Below are 24,793 nucleotides of genomic sequence, written 5' to 3'. Positions count from 1 at the left end.
TTTTACCTGTGTGAAATGACAAAAATATTGATCACATATGTTCAATACTGAGGTTGCAAAGGTCCCTTTTATTAAGAAGCCATAACTCACGGGCTTCTCAGGAAACCTGCCTATAGGCGAATATCATACTCGTGCCAAAAGAATTGCAGTCAACAGTTACGAAGCTCTGGAAAACGCATAAAGTAAGTAGAAGAAATGATTGTACCTCTACCTAAAAAATAAAGTTTTTTTTTTTTTTTTTTTTTAGTTAGAGGTAAAACAGAAGTAAAAATACATAAAAAAAAATCTAGAGAACAAAACCACAAACATTTGCACAGAGTCCACTGTGGCTATTATTTCCTGAACACCGTCGACGGCCACGCCACCCTGAATGTGCCCGACCCCATCTGATCTTGTAAGCTAAGCAGGGTCGGGCCTGGTTAGTCCTTGGATGGGAGACCACCTAGGAAGACCAGGTGCTGAAGGCATAAAAAATAAGGGATTGTAAACTGACAAGGTCCTTGCAATCTGCGAGATCAACCAAGGGTTGCCTCGCCTAAAAAAAATAAAATTAAATTAATTCCTGATACCTTATGATGTGTCTAGAGCTCTATAATTGTCACAATGACACAAAAGTGAGCATCGTAACCTCTATCTTGAAGATAGACATCAACGAGGACACAGTGGCCCCGGGCCCTCATCCATGGGGAGTACATTCCAAGGCCCCCAGTGGGTGCCCGAAACCATGGATGGTATCTGACCCTATATATACTGTGTTTTTTTGTATACATACACAGTTTAATTTATAAATTAGGCACAAAACTAAGTAGTAATAAAATACAACAGTTAAAACAATATACTGTATGAAAAGTATGTGAATGACCTGAAGGCCATTAGTCAGTTCCACCGGGGTTAGTGGACCCCGGCACTGTGACCCTGCGATGGTCGATGTGACAACCAGACAGCGACCCAGTGACTAATAGGCAGGGGGTGTCCACAGCGTGAAGATGCTGGGCACAAACACGATTCACATCCTTCACGGGAAGGAGCGAGACAGGGTGAGACGTCGGCACGTTACTCGGAAAGAGAGAGAGGAAAGCCATCCTATTTCCTCGTCTTTGTCGACGTGGCTTGTGATCTATGGTGCTGCCTCGTTTTCAGAGTGTGCTTAACACGATCCTGAACTGAGCCCCTTCCCTCCTATTAAGGGAAGAAAATGCCCGACTGTTAAAGATCACATGTGAGATGTTTGTTTGCACCTCTCTGCCTCATAAAGTGGCATAATTGTCAGTATTACCTGTTGTCTCGTTAGAGGACAAACAGCGTGACTAAGAAACTGTGGTTTCTCTGCCTAACCTGCACAATAAGGAGTCCCAGAAAGGGAGTGATGCTTCTGGTTGCCCACAGGATGCCATCCGGCTTCCCCCAGGGCCTGGGTCTGTGTCCCCCTGGCCTGTCACGCCCTCCCGCACTCATGTATCTTTCTACTCGTTTCGCAGACTTTTCGATGCCAGGCACGTTGCTGGAGAAACATCCCTTAAGGGCTCGTGGGCAGCATGGAAAGTCATGGGTGTGCGGGGCTTTACTGTCAGTGTGCCGAGAGTCACAGCATGGAGGAGCCGTGTAAGTCGCTAAGGGAACACGTCTGGGGGAGCACCTTGGACGAGGAAGGGCGGACAATTTGCGTGTGATCTGGGTAGTGGGTGGGAGGAGGGGGTTATCCCGGGTAGACAAGATGGCCTGGACGCGTGTGGCAATAAGAAGGAACGCGGCGATTAGCAAATGGCTGGACCTGAGAACGCGTGTCGGGGGCAGAGAGGCACTTTAGAAATGTTCGGATTCGGGGGTGACCCAAGAGGGAGGCTGCGGCCTTCCAGGAGAACCCTCACGTCCCGACGACAGCCGCTCTGAGCACGGCGCAGGACAGGAACCAGGCGTGGGTGTCGGAGGCAAGTCGGGCAGGAGCCTGAGCAGGCTGCCCCGTGTGGGGGGTGCAGGGAGGCCTCGAGCCCCGCTGATGAGAAACGGGAGGTGTGCGGGGCAGAGGCCTGAGCGGAGGAAGGTGGGCGGGGCCGCGGGGCCCCTGGTGGTGGCCAGGACTTGGCTTTGGGGCTCCGAGGCCATCTTATTCTATCTCCCTGGTGGGTCTACTCGCTCTCTGAAAATCCATCACTCCTTCTCTTCGCGATGATCTTCCCTCTAGACTCGTAGCCTGTTACCTTGCTTCCTAATTCGCCAAGAAGAGAGAAACTGTCGGAAGACAACTTCCACGTGCCTCGAACATGACCCCCAAATGCCTACCTCCATTTGTACCTCCACGTACACCTACCTTCGCTCTACTTTCCATTTTACTTTTTTAACTGTGCCTCTCACTCGTTCGCTAGGTCCCACTCTCTCTCATCAGCTGGAGGATATTGGCTTAGCCAGAGTTATGTCTTATTTCTGTTTTATCACTGTTTTCTCTGTATAGTATGACTCTCATTAGTATGAAGCTGTTTTTTAATATATCTTAGCTTTTTGAAAAACCCCCCTTTAACCTCACAGTCTCTTCCAGCTATAGTCACCCCGCCTCCTCCGTCTGTGGGGGACGACTCCCGAGACCCCCAGGGGACGCCTGAAGCTGTGGAGTAGCCAATCCTATATATACTATGTTTTCTTTCTTTTCTTTTCTTTTCTTTTCTTTTCTTTTTTCTTTTTTTTAAGTACAAACATACCTTTCCACTTAAATCCAGGGAGGAGATCAGACTACAACTTCACGTCTCTCTCCACTGATTTTTATCCGTTTGATTCCAGCAATCATTCCTTGATTTAATGACTATTACTGAAGTTTAGAAACTTTCTGAAGGAGAATAAAAAAAAAAAAAAAAAAAAACCTAAAAGGAAGGCCGAAACTGTCATTGGGATCCCTACAGGCCAATTAATGAAAAGCAATTCACACTAAAGTGTGTGTGGGTTCAATAAAAATGTATTGAACTTTAAAGTTAATGGAGCAAAAATTAAGATCGGAGCCTCCATTCCTTGATAAGAACAGTTTCCAAAGTCATTTAATTAATGCTTTATCCTGGGGGAAAAAATTAGTCCCCGTATGATGGTAGTGAGAGATTTACCAAATTAGACAGAGGGAAAAAAGGCTCTAAATTCCTGAAAGGCTGTTTTAGCGTTACTTCTCTGGAATGACAGGAAGGATTTATAGAGGCGTCTTATTTTTAAACATCGCCTATACCCTTGATGCAAAATTCCAAGGCGGAGGTCTTTCTTTTTCCCTATATGACTAAAATTCAATCAAACGTTACGGTTTAAACTTTTTTTTTTTTTTTTTTGGACACCAAAAACTCCATTTATTTATTCTCTAGGATGCTTTCCATCAGCTGGTAAATATTCTGATAAGAACTAGAGAAATTCGGATGACTACACCACAGTCCTTGCCCTCAGTAGGCTCACGGGGTACTTGGAGGGACCAAGGAGCCATGATTATAATATAGTGTAGGAATCATATGCAGTAGGAAGAGATTTATTTAGTGAGTGGGCGTTGAAACCACAGAAGGGTTATGCATTAAGAAAATAGATTGTTATGGCTATAATTTAGAAAAATAATAATAATAATGCTAACTCCGAGTGCCGCTGCCTCTGACGTGAGTCTGGGCAAATCTCCAGGCTGGCAAGACACAGAGACCCCGGCTGCCACGAGCCTGTGGCCCAGACACCTTGGCCCTGGACCACTTCAGTTGCCACAGTAGGAAAAAAGCGTGCTCTGGGCGGAACTGCCTCCCCTATCAGCTCATAGGGTGAAGCCTCAAGCCCTGGTGTGGCCGTATCAGGACAGAGGGCCTTCGTGGCAATAGTTAAGGCTGAATGAGGCCATAAAGACGGGGCCGTGATCCGACAGGGTCTGTGTCTTTATTAGAAGAGGCACCAGGGAACTTGTTTCTTCTCCCTCCCTTTCCAACACGTTACAATGTCTGCAGCCCAGGAAAAGAACAGAATCGGCTGGCACTTGGATCCTGAACTTCCCAGCCTCCAGCACTGCGAGGCAGTGTGCGTTTAAATCCCGGCCAAGGCCCTCAGTCTGCGGCATTTCGCCAGGGTAGCCCTGGTACGAGGAGACTAATACAAAGCATTTAGATATTTAGGCACGGAAGCAATGCCTGTTCCTCCCATTAGCAGCTCATCTCCCAGAACACTGCCTCACGTGACCCCGCTTAACTGCAAGGGGAGTAGGTGGCATCTTTGGTAAGCATGACCGTCTCTGCCACAGACATCTCTGCTGGTCAGTAAAGATCCCTCTTCTCCCTCCTCCCACACACCCATTCCTTCCCTAAGGGAGATAAACCCAAAAGGAACCCATCCGGCCTTGATTCTAGCTCTAAGTCCAGAAATCTAGGTGACGTGTGGCTGTGTCTACATCAGTTCCGGATGTGACTTCTCTTGGTTCCAAAAGAATGATCTGAAAAGAAACTTTGTGTCTACCCATGTGGACCCAGTGAAGACTGGCCGGACAGAAAGCCAGCTGCCACAGAGGAGCTGGCTTACCCTCTGTCCGCCTCGGCTCTGCCCTGCCCACTAGGAAGGCTCTCCTCCTTCATTATCCTCCTCGGCCGTACCCAAGGTGACAGTAGAAAAACGTCCCATTGGGGTAAGTGCAGGTCTCAGCCAACTTTCTGCCCTTGGAAGTCCATGTGAGACAACCGATGACTACTAAGTCTTAAGAAGCCATAAACGTTTTTGGCTTAGGGTTCGTTTCCCGCTTTACAAGGCTGTCAGGATATTACTAGGTTGCTGGTGTACTTGGCTCCAGGCGCTCATATGAATTAAAGGCAACACCACCGTTTTTGGAGTGTTTTTTTTTTTTTAAACATACTTCTCAGATTTATTGTAATATTTCGTTTCTCCTTCCTCAGAACTCTTTCTTTTGATTTCAAAGTGTTCCCTTGATGTTATCGAGTTCTGGAGGAGCATACTCAATCAATTCCTTACCATGTGTCACTTTTATCTAATGTAGATTATACCAGGCACATAATGTAGATTAAACCACATCCTTAAACTGCATTTTGCCTTGACATACTTTAATGAACTGCGAGGTTTTAGCAGTAGATGTGGACAATGCACACTAAATCTACTTTTCTTCCCTTGAAGCTTGCTTTTAACCGGCTTTTGTCACTTATAGATTTTCTTAATGTTACCTCTTACCCTTTGGTGACACATCATATTATCTTTTCCAATTTTGCAAGGTTTTGAATTTTTTCAAATCCCTTTCATTCGTGCTTCCAAGTTCTCAAATTTTCTCCCTGAAACCCTTTCTCTGCAGTACCTTCCCAGCCAAGAAACGCTATTACCATTTTCTCCCCTAGATTCTTCCCCTAGAAGTTATTGGGAAATACAATTAAAGAAATCTTTTCCCAATCCAGAAATCCTCTCCACAAAGCTAGCAGAAAAAGAAGATGCTCGCTCTCATTACTGAACATGGGTTAGAGCAGAATGTGATGCACATCACAGACAAACTGCTAAGAGACTGTGAAGACAGAAATATCACCCTTTTTATAATCAAGAAGGTATAACCCACCACCTCCACGTTCTCAAGATACACAATCACTGCTCTCAAATAAGGGACCTGACAGCATCATTTGTCACACGGAGTTCATCCTAGACTCAGCTGGTAATTGGGATGACTATGCAGAGGATAAATAAACTTACGGCATCCTTATGACAGGAGGAAGTCTTGCAATTGGGAGCAAGATGTCCACTATAGTTAGGCTCCTACCTGCCCAAAGAAACTGCAAGGTAAGCAGCTCTGTCCCTAATGCTTACCTTTCAAAGAGGTGGCTCCGGAGTCATTGACCAAGGCTTGCCTGGTCTTAACATCAACAAAAGACCTCTTTAGCTTTTGAAAGAATGTATATATATATTTCAAAGAGAGGAGAAAATACAATGATAAGTTTTCGAAAGTTAATGATCTGAAAAAGTGGGGGGAGAGAGCACCCTTTCCCCCCGTTTTCAACAGGGAGAATTAAGCTTCTTATTTTTAACTTGTATTTCTCACAACCCAGAAGCTATTTAGATATGTGTTCGGCCCAGCAAGTTATCACAAGTTTTGCCAGAAGGCAAGAATTTTACCAAGTGTCTCTTTACTGATGGACATCATTTTTCCGGCATCCGTATTGCTTTCCTTCCTCCCTACTACTTTGGTGCTACATATTGTAGGGCTTTTTATTTATTTATTACCACGGCACTCCTTCTGGCTAGCCAGTTCTATGAGTATCAAATAGACTTATCCTTCTATAACGAAATCTCAGTGGTTTAATGCGACAGGGACACCTCACTCACGCTGGTCCATTTTGCTTTTGGGGCGACTAGAACAACTCGTGCATAGAAAGTAAAGCACTAGTTTAGGATTCCATCCCTTCCGTTCACGGCCCTTTGTGGGGACTGGTCGTGTGGTTTCTCATATTGCACGGGGTGTGGGGGAATGCGAGAGAGAGGTACACTGTAGGCCAGAGGGCCCCGGATCCCATGTTAGGGACTTGGGAGAGGTTTGCTGAAGGAGCCGATCTCAGCCTGAATCATTAAAGATCAGCTGAAATCCTGCCAGTTAAGATGGGAGGGTGGTGGGGGGCAGCGGAACATTCAGGAAGGAAGATCAGCATGAGCAGAGCGTTGAAGCTCTTTATTAGTCCCTTTTTCTTTTTCTTTTTCTTTTCTTTTTTTTTTTTTTGGCTGCTGCTGCTAGAGTTTTAAAATTTGAAGCAGGAAGTAGGCAGAGTTCATTGCAAAGGCAGATAAAGATCAAAACCAGGAGAGTTTTTAAAGCCATGCCAAAAAAAACCCCAAACAATTGAAAAAACAAAAATAAAAACCCCAAACTTGGTCTTATCTTATTAGGCAGGAGGGCGTTGGTTTTAACACAGGCAAATAAACATCAAATTGTACAGGCTGGGAAGTTCGAGACCACGGCCCTGGGCGGATCTGGTGTCTGGCGGGGGCTTCCTGGTTCACAGAAGGCTGCGGCTTCACTGTGTCCTCACCTCGGGGGCCTACGCCTCTACATGAGGGCTCCCCGCTCACGACCTAATCACCTCCCAGTGGCCCCCGCCTCCTAACACAATCACCTTGCCTTGGGGGCAAGGTTTTCAATGCATGAATTTTGGGGGAGCAGACACAAAAATTCAGATCATAGTCCTAGATCCTTGTCCTCTAAGCAATAGTGGCGTGAAAAACACATACGAGAACGAATCAGGTAGCTGAGACTTGACTTCTGCGTCCACAAGCCACCTACTTCCCATCTGACCTGTTACACCTTATTAACCTTGAGACTGTCTCACCCACGAAAAGGTGATAAAGACGCTTTCTGCTACGTCCACCTTCAGTGCCAATGCAAAGTCAAAATGAAGTCATGCGCTTTGAAAAAGGGCTTCGAAAGCCCTTTCGAACACATACACAAAGATAGGAAAATTGAGCAAACAACTATTTTTGCATGCACAGCTCAGGATGAGGCAGTGTAGGGGGTCAAAAAGGAATCCCTTGCTTTGAGGAAACCAACACTCTTTCATGAGAAAAGCTGAAATACCAGGGTGTGATTTTGTAGTATCACTGCAGATAGAAATCGCAAAATCGATATTGCATTTTGTGGGCTCACGCGGAGGGACCCTTCCTGGGGAAATAGTCGCCCAGCCCCGGGCAACCACTATTCTGCTCTCTGTCTCTGATTTTGACTTATCTCAGCAGCTCACGTAAGTGAAATCGTACAGTGTTTGTCCTTTTGTGACAAGCGTATTTCACTCAGCATAATGTCTTCAAGATTCGCCCATGTCGTAGCATATGTCAGAATTTCCTTCCTTTTTAAGATGGAATAATACTCCATCGTGTGTGTATAGATCACATTTTTTTTTTAATCCATTCATCCTGTGATGAACTCTTGGGTTGCTTTCATGTTTTAGTTATTGAGAATAATGACGCTATGAACATGCGTTAACAAATAGCTCTTGGAGACTTTGCTTTCGATTCTTTTGGGTGTATTCCCAGAAGCGGAACTGCTGGATCGAATGGTAATTCTATTTTTATTTTATTTTATTTTCGAGATACAGCTATACTGTTTTCTACAGAGGCTCTACCCTTTACATTCCCACCAACAGTACACAAGGATTTCGATTTCTTCACATCTTCACCAACACTTATTATTTTCTGGTTTTGTTTTGTTTTGTTTTGTTTTGATATTAGTCATCCTAATCGGTGTGAGGTGGTATCTTACTGTGGGTTAGATTTGCATTTCCTTAAAGATTACTGATGTTGAGTATCTTTTCATATATTTATTGACCATTTGTATCTCCTTTTTGGAAAATGTCTATTCAAGTCCTTTGCCCATTTTTTAATTGGGTTGTTTGTGTGTGTTGCTGTTGAGTTTTAGAAATTCTTTCTCTATATCCTGGATATTAATCCTTTACTACATATACAATATATAAATATTTTTTCCCATTCTGTCAGTTGCCTTTTTTACTCTTTTGATACTGTCATTTGATACCTAAATTTTTAAAGTTTTCATTAAGTCCAATTTGCTTATTTTTTCTTTTGTTGTCTATATCTTTGTTATTTCCAAAAAAAAAAAAAAAAATCATTGCCAGATCCAAAGTCATGAAGATCTTACCCAGTTTTCTTCTCATGGTTTTATAGTTCTAAGTATTACGTTTAGGTCTGCATTCTATTTTGAGTTAATTTTTACATACAGTGATAGGGAAGGGGCCAACTTCATCCTTCGGCATGTGGATGTCTCGTTTTCCCAGCACTGTTTGTTGATAAGACTGTCCTTTCCCCACTGAATGGTCTTGGCGTCCTTGTCAAAAATCAATTGACTTTATATGTAAAAGTATTTTTTTAAAATTTTATTTTTAAGTTTAAAATTTTACATATAGCTACACTCACTCTTTGCACAATACAGTTCTCTAGGTTTTGACAAATGTATAGAATTTCATTTCCATCACCATAATCAAGATAAAAAAAAAATAAGAAGAGTCCCATTATCTTCCCAATTTTCTTTACTCATCCTGGTTAGTCTCCACGCCCTGTTCCTGGGCAATCATTGGTCTATTTTCGGTTCCTATAGTTCTGCTTTTCCCAGAATTTAACATTGATGGAATCATAGAGTACGTCGTCTTTGGGATCTGGCTTTTTCACTTAGAATGATGCATCTGTGGTACATCCATCTCGCCGTATGTATCAGTCATTTGCTCTTTTTTATTGATGAATAGCAATCTATTTATAGATCTACCACGCTTTGTTTATCCATTCAATGAAGGACATTTGGTTTGTCCAGTTTTTGTCAACAATGATGAAATGGCTATAAACATTCATGTACACATTTTTTAATGAACATATACTTTTATTTTCTTGAGGAAATACATAGGAGCAAGATTGTTAGGTCACATGTTAAGTGCATGCTTAAGTTTATTTACAAAATGCCAAAATTCCTTTCCAAAATGGCTATCACACTTCATATTCCCACCAAAATAATACGAGAGTTCCATTTGCTGAATGGAACTGGTTGCCGTCAGATTTTTCTTTTTAAATTTAACCAGTATAATTGGCATATAATCATATTCGTTGTGGTTTTAATTTGCATTTCCCCAACGACTAATTAGGTTTGGCATCTTTTTCTGGGGTGACTGGCCAACCACATATCTTCTTTGGTGAGGAGTCTGCTCAAATCTTTTGCCTATTTTTAAAACTGGGTTGTATTTTTTTCTTACTGTTGAGTTTTGAAGTCCTTTATACATTTTCGATACAAGCGTTTTGTCAAATATGTGACTTCCAAATGCTTTCTCCAGATCTATCCCTTGTCTTTTCGTTTCCTTAAAAATGTCTTTTGAAGAGCCAGGTGTTCAGTTTTGATCCAGTCCAATTTATCATTTCTTTTTCCTTTTTGTATCATGCTTTGATATTACATTTAAGAACTCTCCGTCTTACCTTTCATTTTAACTAATTAAAACTCACACATTAGAGAATGAAGGATTTCTCTCTGCAGTCATGAAAAAAAAAGGTTTAGGGACAAATTAAGCTTACGTGTGATGTGGCAGAATCCTTGATTATAGAATATATGACTGCTTCCATGAACTGCTTCCCATAGGAACTGTAGTGTAATATTTAAGTTTTGTTTTACACTTCCAGTTGTTAAAATCTATAATCTGATTTACCCCAGGCTTCTAAATAGAGACGATGCCATCAAAGCTAGTAAGATATATATTTTAAGTACCAGTTTTGTTATATTAAGCATTGTGCTGAATCAGAGGGTTATGTGTTGAACAATAATATTATAAAAAAGGATTCTAGGCTCACTTGAATTCAGTTATGCAGGCATTTGAACTCATCTTGATTTTTGCTTGCAATATTTATGAGATTATATGAACTGAAAATGCTACGTCAGCAGCTAAAAATGTCCTTTTGACTTTGGCAGGAGGAAATTGTACATAATCATAAATCCTATGACTTCCACTGAAGGTATGGGTATCTTTTTTGATTTTTTTTGAGAATATAAGGCTTCAGGGCAAATTGGTTGTTTTTCATTCTTAAAATGCAAACCTACCATCGTTCCAGTAAAAGGGCCATAGCCCTAAGCTGGCAGAGACTACGAATTCCTCTCCCAAAGGCCCTGTCCCTCTGAGGGCGACCCCCGCCGTGAGCTTCCTGGTCCTCGTTTGCCTTCTCTCCCTGCTCTTGGCTTCTGCTCCCTGATGCTTACGATGTGTGATTAAAATCGCGAGGATATATGTGGTGTGTTCCTCCAGAATGATCTAGGTCCAGTCCTAATGTTCACTTTTATATTTTAGTGGAGCAGTAAAATTTAACAATGCAATCGAAAAAAAGCTTATCAGTGGAAACAGTATTTTGACGTATCTAATTTTATTACTTTCCAGTAATAAATGGCTAACATTTCCTACCAAACAATATAAATAAATGGCTAACATTTCCTACCAAACGATATACCTGTGCAAAGAGCTTTCTTTCATTTCTCTGGGTCAAGCATGGAAAAAACCTTCTGACCCTGGCTCCCTTTAACAAGAGTGAAACTGTCTGGAATTTTAAAATAGATGCACAAAATAATGGTCAATATCAGAATCGTTAAAGGACAAAGAACATCCAAAATTTAAGAAGGAAAAAATGCAAGTGAACAGTATTCGTAGGGGCGAACCTTCAATCGGAAGAAAAAGAGAAACAAACAAAAGAGAAAAAAAAATAATGAGATATCAAAGTCCTCCCTCAAAGCAGAAACATCTTAAATCATGGTTTTAATCTTTGTGGTTATGGGGTCAAAATGAGCACTCTCTTTGAGCCATTAGAGAGTGTGTGAATTCATTTTCATTTCCTTGAAAGCAATTTACTGTACTGTGATGAATCTTGAAAATGTGTGTACCCTTTGACCCAGTAATTGTTCTTTATAAAGGCTCTGCTAAGAAAATGATCAGAGATTTGCACATGTTTTCACAGATGGTCAGTGTGCTTTTATTTATAATAGTTCATTCTGGAAACATCTTAATGTTAAATTAATGATGGCATAGCCGTGTGTTCAGAATACCATGCAGCCATCAGAATTTTGACTTTAAATGACTCAGAGACTACTTTTCTCAAATAATATTAAGTGAAAATATAGGATAAATATCTTCATATCAATTTTTAAAATATATGAAAAGAAGTACTCCAAAATATTAAAAGTGGTTATCTCAAGATGGAGACGTGAATGATTTTAAGCTTTTCTTTTTAACTTCTCCCTTGAAAGTTTTTGCTAACTTTTTAATCTGATAATATGAGCTGTTAAAAAATCTCAATACAAAGAAAAAATGGAAATTTGCAAAGACAAAAATTGGAAAGTGCAAAACCTGCCCCAAGGTTATGAAAATAGATTTCTGAACCTACCCCGAATGGAAGCCTGCCCGGACCCACAGCTTCGCGAGGCCTGTCCACGGATTGCTCAGGGCTCGCTCTCCTCCCTTCACGCCTTCCTTCCAGAGGAAGTGCTTTCTTATAAAAGTAACAGCCGTCCACTGCCAAACATCCAAACGATGTATTTACTCGGGCGTTTATTCTTATTAGGGCACTAATCTCATCACGAGTGTCCTATCCTTATGACCACGTTTAAACTGAATCGTCTTCCAAAGATTTCTTATTTTTCTTAAGCGGTATTTAACATTCTTTTCCTTCAAATTATTCGTAGGTTATATACAAAATATAATTGATTTTTATATATCGACCTTATATGCTGAAACCTTGCTAAATTCATTTCTAAGTTCTAGTAGTTTTTACGATTCCTTTAGATTTTTCTCTTAATATTTTAAAGGTAAAGAAGTTCTTTCTTTAAGTTTCTAATTTTTATTTTATTTTATATTTTTATTTAATTAAAATTATTGGGGCAACCTTGGTTAATAAAACCATATAGGTTTCAAATGTATAATTCAATACTACATATATATTGCATTGTGCGTTCACTACCCAAAGTTAAATTCCCTTCCATCACCATATATTTGAGCCCTTTAACCCTTTTCTACCTCTCCTCCCCCCGTTTCCCTCTGGTAACCACTAATCTGCTGTCCTTGTCCATGAGTCTCTATTAGTCATTTCTGTTTGTTGCTCTCAGTTTTATAGTCCACATATGAGTGAAATCGTATGGTCTCAGCTTTTCTGTCTGACTTATTTCCCTTAGCATGATAATCTCAAGATTCATCCATGTTGTTGCAAATGATAGTATTTCATCTTTTCTTATGGTCGAGTAATATTCTGTTGTATCTATCCATCACATCTTCCGTACCTAATCCCCTATCAAAGGACACTTTGGTTGCTTCCATGTCCTGGCCGCTGTGAATACTGTTGCTATGAACATCAGGGTGTGTATCTCTTTGCAGATAAGTGTTTTCAAGTTTTCTGGGTAAGCGCCCAGGAGAGGGATTGCTGGGTCACATGTAATTCTATTCTTGTTTTCTGAGGAATCTCCGTATTGTTTTCCGTAGTGGCTGCACCGATTTGCATTCCCGCCAGCAGTGTACGAAGTTTTCTCCCCCCGCCCCAACCTCTCCAACACGTGTTACTTGTCCTGTTGATGATAGCCATTCCAACAGGTGGGGCATGGCATCTCACTGTGGTTTTGATTTTTTATTCCTTAAAAGCTAGTGAACTTGAGTATCTTTTCATATGCCTGCTGACCATTTGCACATGTTCTTGGGAGAAGTGTCTGTTCAAGTCCTCTGCCCATTTTTTAATTGGATGGTTTGGTTTTTTTTATTGTTAAGTTGTATGAATTCTTTGTATTTTTTAGATATTAGCCCCTTATTGGAGGCATTGTTTGCAAATATCTCACATTCGAATGGTTTCCTCTTTGCCTCGTTGATGGTCTCTTTTGCTGTGCAAAGCTTTTTAGTTTGATATAGTCCCATTCATTTATTTTTGCTTTTACTTCCCTTGCCTTTGAAGTCAAATTCATGTAATTCTCTCTAAATCCAAGGTCCATGAGTTTAGTACCTACGTTTTCTTCTATGCAATTTATTGTTTCAGGTCTTATATTTAGGTCTTTGATCCATTTCGTGTTAATTTTGGTGTATGGTGACAGATAGCAGTCTAATTTCGCCCTTTTACATGTGCTTTTCAATTTCCACAGCACCATTTACTAAAGAGGCTTTCCATTCTCGATCATATGTTTTTTGCTCCTTTGTTGAAAATTATTTGCCCAGCATCCATTTATGATTAACACACTTAATAAAATGAGTATAGAAGGAAAGTATCTTAACATAATAAAGGTCATGTACAACAAACCCTCAGCTAACATCATACTTAATGGTGAAAAACTAAAAACCTTCCCTCTAAAATAAGGAACAAGACAAGGCTGTCCACTATCACCACTATTATTCAGTACAGTATTAGAAGTCATGGCTAAAGAAATCGGGCAAGAGAAAGAAATAAAAGGCTTCCAAATAAGGAATAAAGAAGTCAAATTGTCATTTTTTGCAGGTAATGTAATTCTCTATATAGAAAACTCTAAAGACTCCATGAAAAAACTATTAGAAATAATAAACAAATACAGTAAAGTTTCAGGATACAAAATCAATGCACTAAAATCCACAGCGTTCCTACACATTAACAATGTATTTTGAGAAAAAGAAATGAAAAAAAATTCCTTTTGCTATTGAACAAAAAGAATAAAATACCTACGTATAAACCTAATGAAGCATGTAAAGGACATGTACACTGCAAACTATAAGACATTGTTAAAAAAATTGAAGAAGATACAAAGAAATGGAAAGACATTCTTTGTTCATGGATTGGAAGACTAAAAATAGTTAAAATGGCCTTATTATCCAAAGCAATATACAGATTTAATGTAATCCCCATCCAAATCCCATCGGCATTTTTTTAAAGAATATAAAAATCATCAGATTTGTACGGACACACAAAAAACCTTAGATAGCCAAAGCAATCCTGAGAAAAAAAGAACAACGTTGGAAGTATCACACTGCCTGCCTTCAAATTATACCACAAAACAACGATCAAAACAGCATGGTTTTGGCAGAAAAACAGACACACAGACCAATGGAACAGAACTGAGTCCAGAAATAACTCCCCATCTACAGGGTAAAGAAGTTCGATTATCATTGTTCTACACTCTGATTTCCCCATGGGCAATAATATTGGAATGTAAACATATTCCAAATAATTACACATGGTAAATTAGAGAGTTCTTGTACATCTGCTGATTCTTCAATGAAGCAGGCACCTACTAATACGTAAATTTTGCTTCAAACACCAGTTATTAAGACAGCCGCTCAGTTTCTTCCCGCTTGCTTGTGCTCCAAAGTCTTGTCAACCAGCCTCATTTTGGCCTAGCCTCAAATTTCTGACTCACGACAGGTAACACCGAGTTCTGTTTCTAGAGACTGAATTTATAAAGATCTCCCCAGCATTTGAATGCAAGCTTCTCCCAAGTTTTTTGCTTAGTTTCTCTCTTTCCACATTTCCAGTGTTTTTGGCTAAGAACCTGTCTTAGCAGAATTCCTTAGGAAGAGAGTTCTTCAGACCTAAGTAGAAGCTTCATTCAGAAACTAGAAAAAGGCACATTATATGACAAGGAGTACGTAATCATGATTCTCAAATGTCTGTTATATGACAATATTGAGATGTGTACTTTTTTACAGTCACTAACTCACTCAATCTCTCCATGCACGCTAGGAAGTAGAGATTGTGATTCTTCTGATGCAAAGAAGGAAACTGAAAGCCAGAGGAATTAAATAGCGCAAGCTCAATTATTAATAAGTGGCACTGTGATCTAAATCTGGCTCCCTCTGATTTCCAGCACACAGGAGTGTGGGTGTCTAGATAATTTCTAGACATTAAGAAACTTGATTTTTAAGAAATTTATCTGGAAAACAAACAAAAAACAAAGAAAAATTACCTTCTAAACCAACAAAACCAAATTAAAATCAAACCCAAACAAAACAGAAAGAACTTGAGGATTATGGACCTTATTTAATTCTCATATATTTAAATTTTTTCATGTACCTTGAAATTGTTAAAAATCATCAAGATCATAGAAGACCAATTAATATTGAATGTCAGATAAGCCAAATTGCACATCAAATAAGTTTGGTTGAGATTATCAATTTAAAAAGCTGTGGAGAGCCAGAATATTCCCCTTATAGACTTTGAAGGAACAAGAAATTGGTAAAAACTAATGTGGACAGGTATAAATGGAGTGAAAATCCTACATAACCACTATGAAAGAAAAAAATAACTCCTTGTTTCTTAAAATCCAAAGACATCTACTGAAATGAGGGAACAGACAAGATAGTTAAATTGCTCTTTATAAAAATAAGGAAATAGGAGAACCCAGGGAGGGGAAAGATCCAGGCAAGGGAATCCTGGAGGCAGCGCTGCTAAATGATGAAAAATAAACGATCCCTTTTTGTATGTGCACACACGAACTTTTAAGGCCAGTGAAATGAGGTATCATAAATTTTAGGTCAGTGAATCCCTAAGTTATCATCCCTTTTTCACAGCCATATAATTTGTAAAATAGTGTAGTTGTCTAATAAAATTCATTTCCTTATGAGAATTTTTATTTCCTAATAGTTATCTAGAATGTGATTACTATTACACTGTCACTATCTAAGCAGACGGAAAGAGACAGTTGAGTGAACTTCATAGTCACTAAGCAAACACAGGATTGGAAGCTTTTAGTAAAATCAGTGTGGTAGAGACTTTAACATTACCTCACTGGAAAAGGGCTCCCGACTCAGAAAATTACTTCAGCTCAGGCTTTCCTTTTTCCTTCTTAAAATTTTAAGACATCTAGCCTGCCCCAGACGAGTATTATTGGAATCTAACTTTGACTTAATATTTAACAGTTTTGTAAGAAGAAATTAACATTGCTATCTCAGATGCAACAAAACTTCACTGTAATTACCTTACGATGCCACAATTTCATTTTCAGAATGTGATAAATCATATCTCCAGTGTTAAGACTGATACATTAAACATCTCTCATAAAGAATCCCCAAACCTAGGTCTTGTCTTGGGTGTGTAACAACGACATCAAAGGGGTCAGAGAATGACGACGCTGACTTAGTTGGAACTCACGTCTAAACCGTTTTTGTGAATAATGATTGTGTGGCAAGAATTCATTTCAGACATTGATGGATTCCGACCGTGATCAAGAAAGCAACATATTTGCCTTGATATTCCAAGTTTAAAATCTGAGTTACACATTTAATAAATTATGGATTTGCCAACATTTCCTCAGCCATTCCGAATTAATATTTATACTTTATGTTATTAATGTAAACACATGGATAACTGAATATTGCCTTAACTTATTTCAAACCAAATAAATAATATTTCGACAATTTTATAGAAAACTTCTTTCGAAGTTGTTTATAAAAAAGACTCACAAAAATAACGACAGCCTGGATATGTCAAATTTTATGGGAAACCTATTTATACCAAAACTATAGTAGGACACAACAAAAATACAGCACTAAAGTAATTAAATAATTATTAATAATTAAAAAAAACTAGTTTGATGTCAGCCTAAGGGTCTAACATTATGCTGAATGAGGTAATTAACCTGCCATAGAATAAACACGATTTAATTCGCTTATCAACGAGAATTTGAAGTTATGTACTTGGTGAATTCCACCCTTTCTGAAAGTGATGGTCACCCTGGGTGCTGGTGGACGGCACCCTCTCTTCAAGAGACTCGCGTCACATGCCTCCTACACCCGGCTGCTGCACTTAGAGCTTACCTTCCCGACTCGAAGGTGAACCACGTTGAGTCCCGCCCATACCGCCTCAGAGAGCTGAGAGGCCACATCACCAGTTTGACCTTGGCATTGTGGATATCCCAGAGATAGATGTTCTCGTGAGTGATCTGCATTGTGCATTCACCATAAATATCCAGATTTGGTGTAGGCATCAGATACACATTGAATCGCTCTGCAAAGAAACAAAGAATGCAGAAAAATAAGTGAAAAGAGGTGTGACTCTTTATGAGAACTGTATTCAGTTGTACACCTACCTACAGCCTTCAGAAAGTGCTACCATGTCCCTTGGTGACATTCAAATACACTGTAAAACACGACTTTTTACAAATTTTGTATGAAAAAGGTGTTAAAGTATTTTTAATCGTGAACTAATCCACTTATTTGACACCTTTTTGTTGCACGCATTTTCTATGGTGGGGATTAAATAGTTAAATTATTATGGAAATGGTAAGGGCAAAAAGCTAAGTGTGTTTCAGCCCAGCTGATGCTGTATGCATTTCACACATCTTAAGTGGATATCACATATACACTCCTGCGAGGAGCGTCTTATTTAATTAAGCAAGAATTTACTCATTGCCACTTTTGTGACATGAAGTATCTAAGGCACACCCATACAGACTCTCAAAACATTGTATTCATGGTCTGACACAAAATATGATAATTGAAAGTATTCATCACCTGCAGAAGTCCTTCTGCAGGACTTTGGCCGTTGTTTCGGTAAGCAAAATAAGAATGCATAGCTTTCATTGCAGGATATTTTACAGTCGAAAATCTGATTATTAGGTAGTAATTCTAAACCTTGCTTTATAACTTTTTGTGTATCTCAAAGGCTAGCGCAAAATTCTGCAGCCCTTGATGCTCATTTAAATGCATTACATGCACTTGATTTTGAAAAATAAGCTTAGTTCATAAGTTCCAGGAATTAAAACCTTGGGATGATCTATGAAGTGTGCTATAAAATATCCTAAGCTCCTAGGACCATAGTCTTGGTCTATAGTAAGTGATCAATAAATATTGGTTAACTGTATGAATGAAATAAATATATGCCGTGATGATTAAGAAATGAGGAAATATAAAAATAATGAGTCATGATAACAAAAAGTTTAAGAATTACTGGTAGATACATCTTTGTGAATTTGAATTTAATTGTGAATAGTGCTCTAAAGGCAGTGCTGTTGTATTATTTTGAGAGGCATAATGGTGCAGGTGCAGTTGGGAAAGGGTGGACATGTATAGGAATGTGCTCTCCTCCGTCAGAATGCCTCGATTTTGAACACTGATTGTTTGCTGGTACTGAGCTGGCATTATCCATATAATAGAAAGAATCTTTTCCATGGCAGGTAGTTTTCAGAATAAAATGTGTTGATGCCAGAAAAAACCTCAGATTCAAAATCGGTTACATTTAATTTGAGCACAACAGCTTGAAATTTAGTAACCATATGGACAATATTTATATTCAAGTGTCTAGGTATTTCTGACCGAAATAATCTAATTATTCAATTTTCTACTAGATTATTGACCCACGATACTAATATGTATGTGGATTTCACATTCATTTCCCAAAGAAAAAACATAATTAGATAAATTCTATAACTGAAAAATGAATAAGCATGTATACATATATATTCCATAAATTCTAAAATTCTTATATGCAACCACATAAGATATCAACATTTAGCCTTAAATACATCACTTACATTCCCACCCCATATCTTACTCCAATGGGATTACGAGTAATAAATCAAAGGGCAATGGTCGCATATAAGAGGATAAATGAGAATTGGACCCAACAGAGCAAGTCAGGAAGACACATAATGCTTGAATGGCACTTTTCTTTTTTTTTCAGTCAAGATCGTTTTGATGAAGTTTGGCTTTCACATTTGGAACTAATCATATGTCAGTGGCATTCATTGTGCGTATGGAAAATATTGTAGTTATATAGTGGAAAGTAAAACATTCCTTTACATTCTTTCCTTTCCATCAATTTCAGAGTCTAAAGACAGCAACCAAAGAATCACCGATGAAATGTAAGAAGTAACAACACTTCTTCCAAATATTGAAGTAAATGAACACCATTGACCAATTTTACTGTTGCTGACCGTCTATATTCACACTCATATTTAGCTATCTGAGAAAAGAAAACCAAAACTGAACATGTAAAAACTAATCCCAACATTGAGTGTTTTTCAGATAGATGGTACATGAAATGTTACATATAACCTACAAGGTATTACCGAGGACTCAGAAGAACAATTATATTTTCACAGAGATGTCTGTGTGCTCTAATGTTAGCAAATAACAGTAATAACAAAGAAAAAAGAGAGCAATCCTCACAGTGGACATTGGAGAAAGCTGGAAAATAATGAATAAGTGAGTTTAGTTAGATACACATGACACAGAGCTCTAATATAAAAATCACTGAGGTGCATTTATCAACAAATACAAAGCATTGGGATAAGTTGGCCTGAAGGAGTCCTCCCCTGGCCAGCTCCAGGTGACATAAAGCCTATGAAATGGACCTATGGTGACCCTTCCTCTTGCCTGCCTTTTAATTTCCCGGTCCTCACACTCTTTGTTACCTAGCAACTCAAGTCAAACCCTTATTATGGTTTAGAACTTTCCAATCTACCTTTTAATACTATATCTTGTATCTGATGAAAGAAATTATCCTAAGAAATGTTATTCCAAGTTTTAAATATTCAAGTCCATCTTCCCCTAATGGCTAATTTCCAAGGATTTGAGATTCAATTAAAAACTAGACTAACGCGACCCAGCAGAAAAGTAGGCAAATTGAGAAAGGTTTCTGAGTTTGCTATGAATAAATTATTTTACACCCCTAGTAATGTAAAGCATGCTGTTTTGCTAAAATGCAATATGGTTTCCATTGGAAAAATCATATCAATGTGGAATCATTAAAATTTGCTCCACTAAGATGACTTTCGTATACGTTTACCTTTGTGAAATAGTTTTATCAGGCAGATGTTTTAAACCACTCTCTAATCATGCCACTTTCTTATTTAAAACGTGCATTTCGTTTTTACTGCCTCGAGTGTTGGGGTGTGTGTCACCAGTAACACAGCATTATTAAAAAAAAAACAACAATAATGTACCTTGTTTGTAGGCTTATTTCTCTCACTACTCTGCGAACTTCTTAAAAGCAATGACCATATTTGGCATAATTCTACATTTCCTCAACTTAGTGTGTATTATAGCCTCAAAAATGTTTGATGGGTGAATAATGTACGAGTGAAAGACATATGAGGGTGTCTGAATGGAATGTAGGGAGCATGGTTGCTATGACAACCCAGGTAAATCAATGAGAGACAATGCTGGAATGATGCTTTGGTTCTGAAGAGAGGCTGCATACGTTCTTAGGCCAAAAGCAGAAATTCATGCCAATTTTAGTCCATTCATAAGCAGGGACACTGGGTCCTGGACTAAACCAAACCCTCAGATCTGATCTGTTTACCAGATGGCAAAGTCTGAGGTCAGTTTCTGTGTCCTTCCAGATGGTGATCTCCTGCATCAACAATAAACCGGACATATGCTCTGTGTCTGCTTCCAGCTACACCGCAGGAATTTTCTGCGCGTGAGCTGCTTTTTGGTTATGATGCTTACTTCTGCTGTTAACGTGTAATATTTGTTTTCTAGAATTGCTACTACATATTATAAATCCTTTCTAAATAACTATAATCATAACACCATGCATTCATATTTTCTAAGGTCAATGTAGGCTATTTTAAATATTACTACAAGATATGGCAATTCTGGGAGTTGGTAAGAATTTAAAGTATAAAATGTCTCCTTAATATACACTTTCTTCTGACAGTGTTCTCGCCAGTCCAAAAATAAGCTTGTGTGTGTGTGTGTGTGTGTGTGTGTGTGTGTGTGTGTTCCTGTGTTTGCTTACTTTCCCCTTTACATGTGAGATTCTGAGTTGATATGAAATCAGCTGACAGCACTAGATAAAGATGATTATAGCGAAGAATTTAATCGATGACTACATTTATCTCAGCAACACACACTATACCTTTAAAAATTATCTGTACGAATGTTCATTCTTAGCTAGCCTCAGAGTAAATAAGATCAAGCTGTCTGAAGAGGCAGAAAAACAGTAGAGAAGTAGCAATTTTGAATGTCAAAAAAAATTGAATGTCAGCTCTGGTCAAGGGTGAGCAGCGAGCCTTTCCTTAGTGATAAGGCACCACGAGATCACCGCAAGCCACAGTAATTATTATTACATCAGTTCCGCACACATATGCACCTCATCTCTAAGGAGAAGTTTCAAACCACATCCAAGCACATCGTTCATAAAACAATAAAATAATATTTCTGATGAATAATATATTATACAATTTAATACGAAAATGTCTTAAGGAAAAAAAAACTGAATCTGTAATGACAAAGCTTTCATAAAGGGTTTATTCCAATTTGTGCACATTAATGACTTCAAACAGGTATTAGGAAGTTAAGGATTTGGGATATTTTAAGAGGCGCCATGCTTTAGAGAGTCTGGAATAGTGTTTGGAAGCCATGGAAAGACAGGTTTAAAAGATACCATTATTTTTAAAAGACTATAATTCGGTAATGAAAATGACAACTACTTTCCATCGACATAGTAGAATGAATGGGTGTGCCGTCTAAGGAACAGGTGTGTCCCAGAGCGGTCACGGGGACCGAGGGAGGGGCTTCAGGTGGGCTGAGGAGCACTTTTAGCCTTTGCCATGAGATCTTACAGACTACAGCTAGTTCCTCCGGGGTGGGGCTAAAATGGAATTATCTCATTAATGGGAGAGTTTGTTGATTAGGAAGTGAGAAAACTGGCCTATGCGAGTCACAAAGTGTGGCAATCTGTGTGCGCGCACACGCGTGTGCGTGTTTAAGTGAGATCGCCGATTTCCTTTTAAGTTACCATGGACATTTAGGGCGTCGTTTAAATAGACCAAATACTACCTTCTGTAACTACATCATTACCCGTAATTTTCAACAAATAGATTTCAAAGCACTTATAGCCCTTTAAATGAAGTTAGAATTATTAAACAAACTAAACCCAAGAATAGCATTTACGGTGTGGGATGTCGTTAGAGTTCCAAGTCTTCTCTAATGTATATGCAGGAATTATTTTTGATTTCTTTGTTTGCACGTGTGCTTAAAAAAAAAGTGTGTGTGTATGTGTGTGTATGTGTGTGTGTGTTTAATTGAGCTAAGAAGCAGGAGAGTTAGTCTTCATTTTAAATGACCTCGCTTAACCATCATGATAGCACAAGTAGGTATTATTTCATTCACACAATGAAATCAGCAAACTGAAATGAAAAGAGTTCGTAACTTGTCTGAAGGGAGGGTCTGTATTTCTACGGTGGCCGGAAGAGAACGTGGCAGGCTGCCCCCCGCCTGTGCTTTTTGTACAGCTGGGCATTTAATCCGTGTTTGTCCTACTCTAAAAGAGCTATGTTAAAATTTCCCTTTATATTCTAAGCAAATTGCTTTGACATTATTATCAAATTCGATATAAAAATTAAAATAAGCCAAAGGAGTACATTACCCATTTGGCTGGAAACCATGGCATACAATTCACACCAAAAACCGGCACAATAACGCTTCCACTCACAGGCCTAATTTATTTGCTTTTCTCATATTTCCTTTATGTTTTCTGCATTTACTTGACAGATGTTATCAGTAAGAGGTTTTCTCTTTTTTCTTTTCTAAACCGAGCAGCAGACATTAAACAGCATGAACATGGACCTTCCACGCTTAGCCTAGCTCTCAGAAAACAAACCAGGGAGATGAAACCCAAGCGTGCGTGGGAGGAACTGGAAAATAAGAAGGAAGCTAGGACAAGAGGCGCAGGACTGCCTTGGCGACAGACTGAAAACTATCAACGCAGGCAAAGTTTTGAGACCGTCTATGTTCAAGAGCAATTGGTGGGGAAAACCTGTTTCTCAGTTTATCAACCAACAAAAGAATAATGCTCTTTAATGGGCTTATGAGACAGCGATGCTTGGGACATTACTAGTCATGACAAGATTACAGTCATCAAGTGCCATCACAGGTGTACGTCCACCTGTGCTACCTAATTTATAAACCACACACAATTACAGAACATCTTTCGAGTAATTAGAGTCAAGCTTTGCCAATATCCTTCAACCTTTTCCAATACTGGCCATCAAAATACTGGTTATCAATTAGCAACACTGAAAAAAGTTTCTGTGTTCATAGTACTAGGTCATTTGGTGGTGATGGTAATTATTTTTTTTAAATGGGGAAAAACGAGCTCATTACATAGCTCTGATCTCATTATTGAGAGGCGTTAGTCAAACGTGCAGCGCAAATTCTCGAGAGACGCCAGAGATGCCCATTAAAACGGAGAACAGTGAAGGACATAAACTACGTGTGTCGCATACATGCCAATTTCGTTATACTCTGCGATTTCACCCACTGTACCTTCCTGCCTGTAGCTGCTATGGCGTGAATCATGTCCCTCACCTCCCCTCCTCCCTCCAAATTGCTATGCTGAAGCCCTAACCCTCCAAAGTGGCAGTATCTGAAGATGGGGTCTTTGGGAACAAATTTAGATGAGGTCATGAGGGTAGCGCCTCATAATGGGGTCAGTGCCTTATGAGAAGACACCAAAGAGCTTGCTCTCTGTGTCTCTTTCTCAATCACAGCAAGCAGGTGGCCGTCGCGAGCCAAAAGGAGGTCTTCTCCGGGCACTGACCCTGCAGGCACCTTAACCTTGGACTTTTGGTGTCCAGAACCGTTAGAAATTAATTCCAGTTGTTCAAGCCACCCAGTCTATGGTATTTTGTTAGACAGTCTAAGCTAGGACATAGTATTAGCCAAATTCCCTAAAATCAACACGATAAGCCAAGTTTGCTACCATAGAATTTAAAGCGTAAAAGCTCCCAAAGAGGAAAATACAGGAATGTTTTATATTCCAAACCTCATATACAATGAGTTAACTTATTATTTATCTAGAAAAATGGCAACATCGCAGACCAAGAAGTGGAGACCTGCGCCGCGCCTTAGTGTTTTCTCTAGTTGCTATGCAACCTTGGGAACCTCCTTAATGGTTCAGAGGGATCAGCTCACTTTCCCTGAAAACAAGCGGTCTGAACCGCTTCTGGGACCCTCCTCCGTTTCCAAGTTCTCCACGCACCAGGCAGTGGACGTGAGCGCGATGGGAGGCCCGCCACACTCACCGTTCTGTTCCCGCTGCACTCCGGCCGCCAGAAGGTCAGGCTCGCCGAGGCTGATGTCATTCAGCCTGGTCCCCAGACACTCCATGCAGAGATGCTTGCACCACTCCTCCGCCTCTAGCTCTGCAAATGACCACAATCACCAGAGTCACGGAAACGATGGAGAAAGAACGCTTCCTGGACCACTTTCCCGGGGGATTCGTGAGAGTGAAAAACCCACCCTCAGAAAACACCCAGAGAAAGCTCTAGTCAAGAGGAGGAAAAAACCTCCGCAGTTACTTCCCACTGCTTGTTGTTATATTTTAAGGGGATTTTAAATTATTCCCATGTACTTTC

At 39.5% G+C, this 24,793-nt stretch overlaps 1 protein-coding gene and 1 pseudogene across 3 annotated transcripts in view; one reads left to right on the top strand and one right to left on the bottom strand.

Annotated features, from left to right (window-relative positions):
• Positions 1–24,793, bottom strand: part of DOK6 (docking protein 6) — a 250,620-nt gene that overhangs the window by 87,465 nt on the left and 138,362 nt on the right. For 2 of the 3 annotated variants that reach the window (XM_016120985.2, XM_036230125.1), the window contains 2 exons: positions 24,461–24,580; positions 17,244–17,433 (listed from right to left, as the gene is read on the bottom strand). In XM_016120985.2, coding sequence (XP_015976471.2) covers positions 17,244–17,433; positions 24,461–24,580 — 310 coding nt within the window. The remainder of the gene's footprint in view (positions 1–17,243; positions 17,434–24,460; positions 24,581–24,793) is intronic. The other variant, XM_036230124.1, reaches the window with a different exon arrangement.
• LOC118610351 lies at positions 349–467 on the top strand (annotated as a pseudogene).

Source organism: Rousettus aegyptiacus, unplaced genomic scaffold, assembly GCF_014176215.1.
Source record: "Rousettus aegyptiacus isolate mRouAeg1 unplaced genomic scaffold, mRouAeg1.p scaffold_m13_p_12, whole genome shotgun sequence".
Lineage (NCBI taxonomy): Eukaryota > Metazoa > Chordata > Mammalia > Chiroptera > Pteropodidae > Rousettus > Rousettus aegyptiacus.
This window is presented reverse-complemented; position numbering and strand designations above follow the sequence as displayed.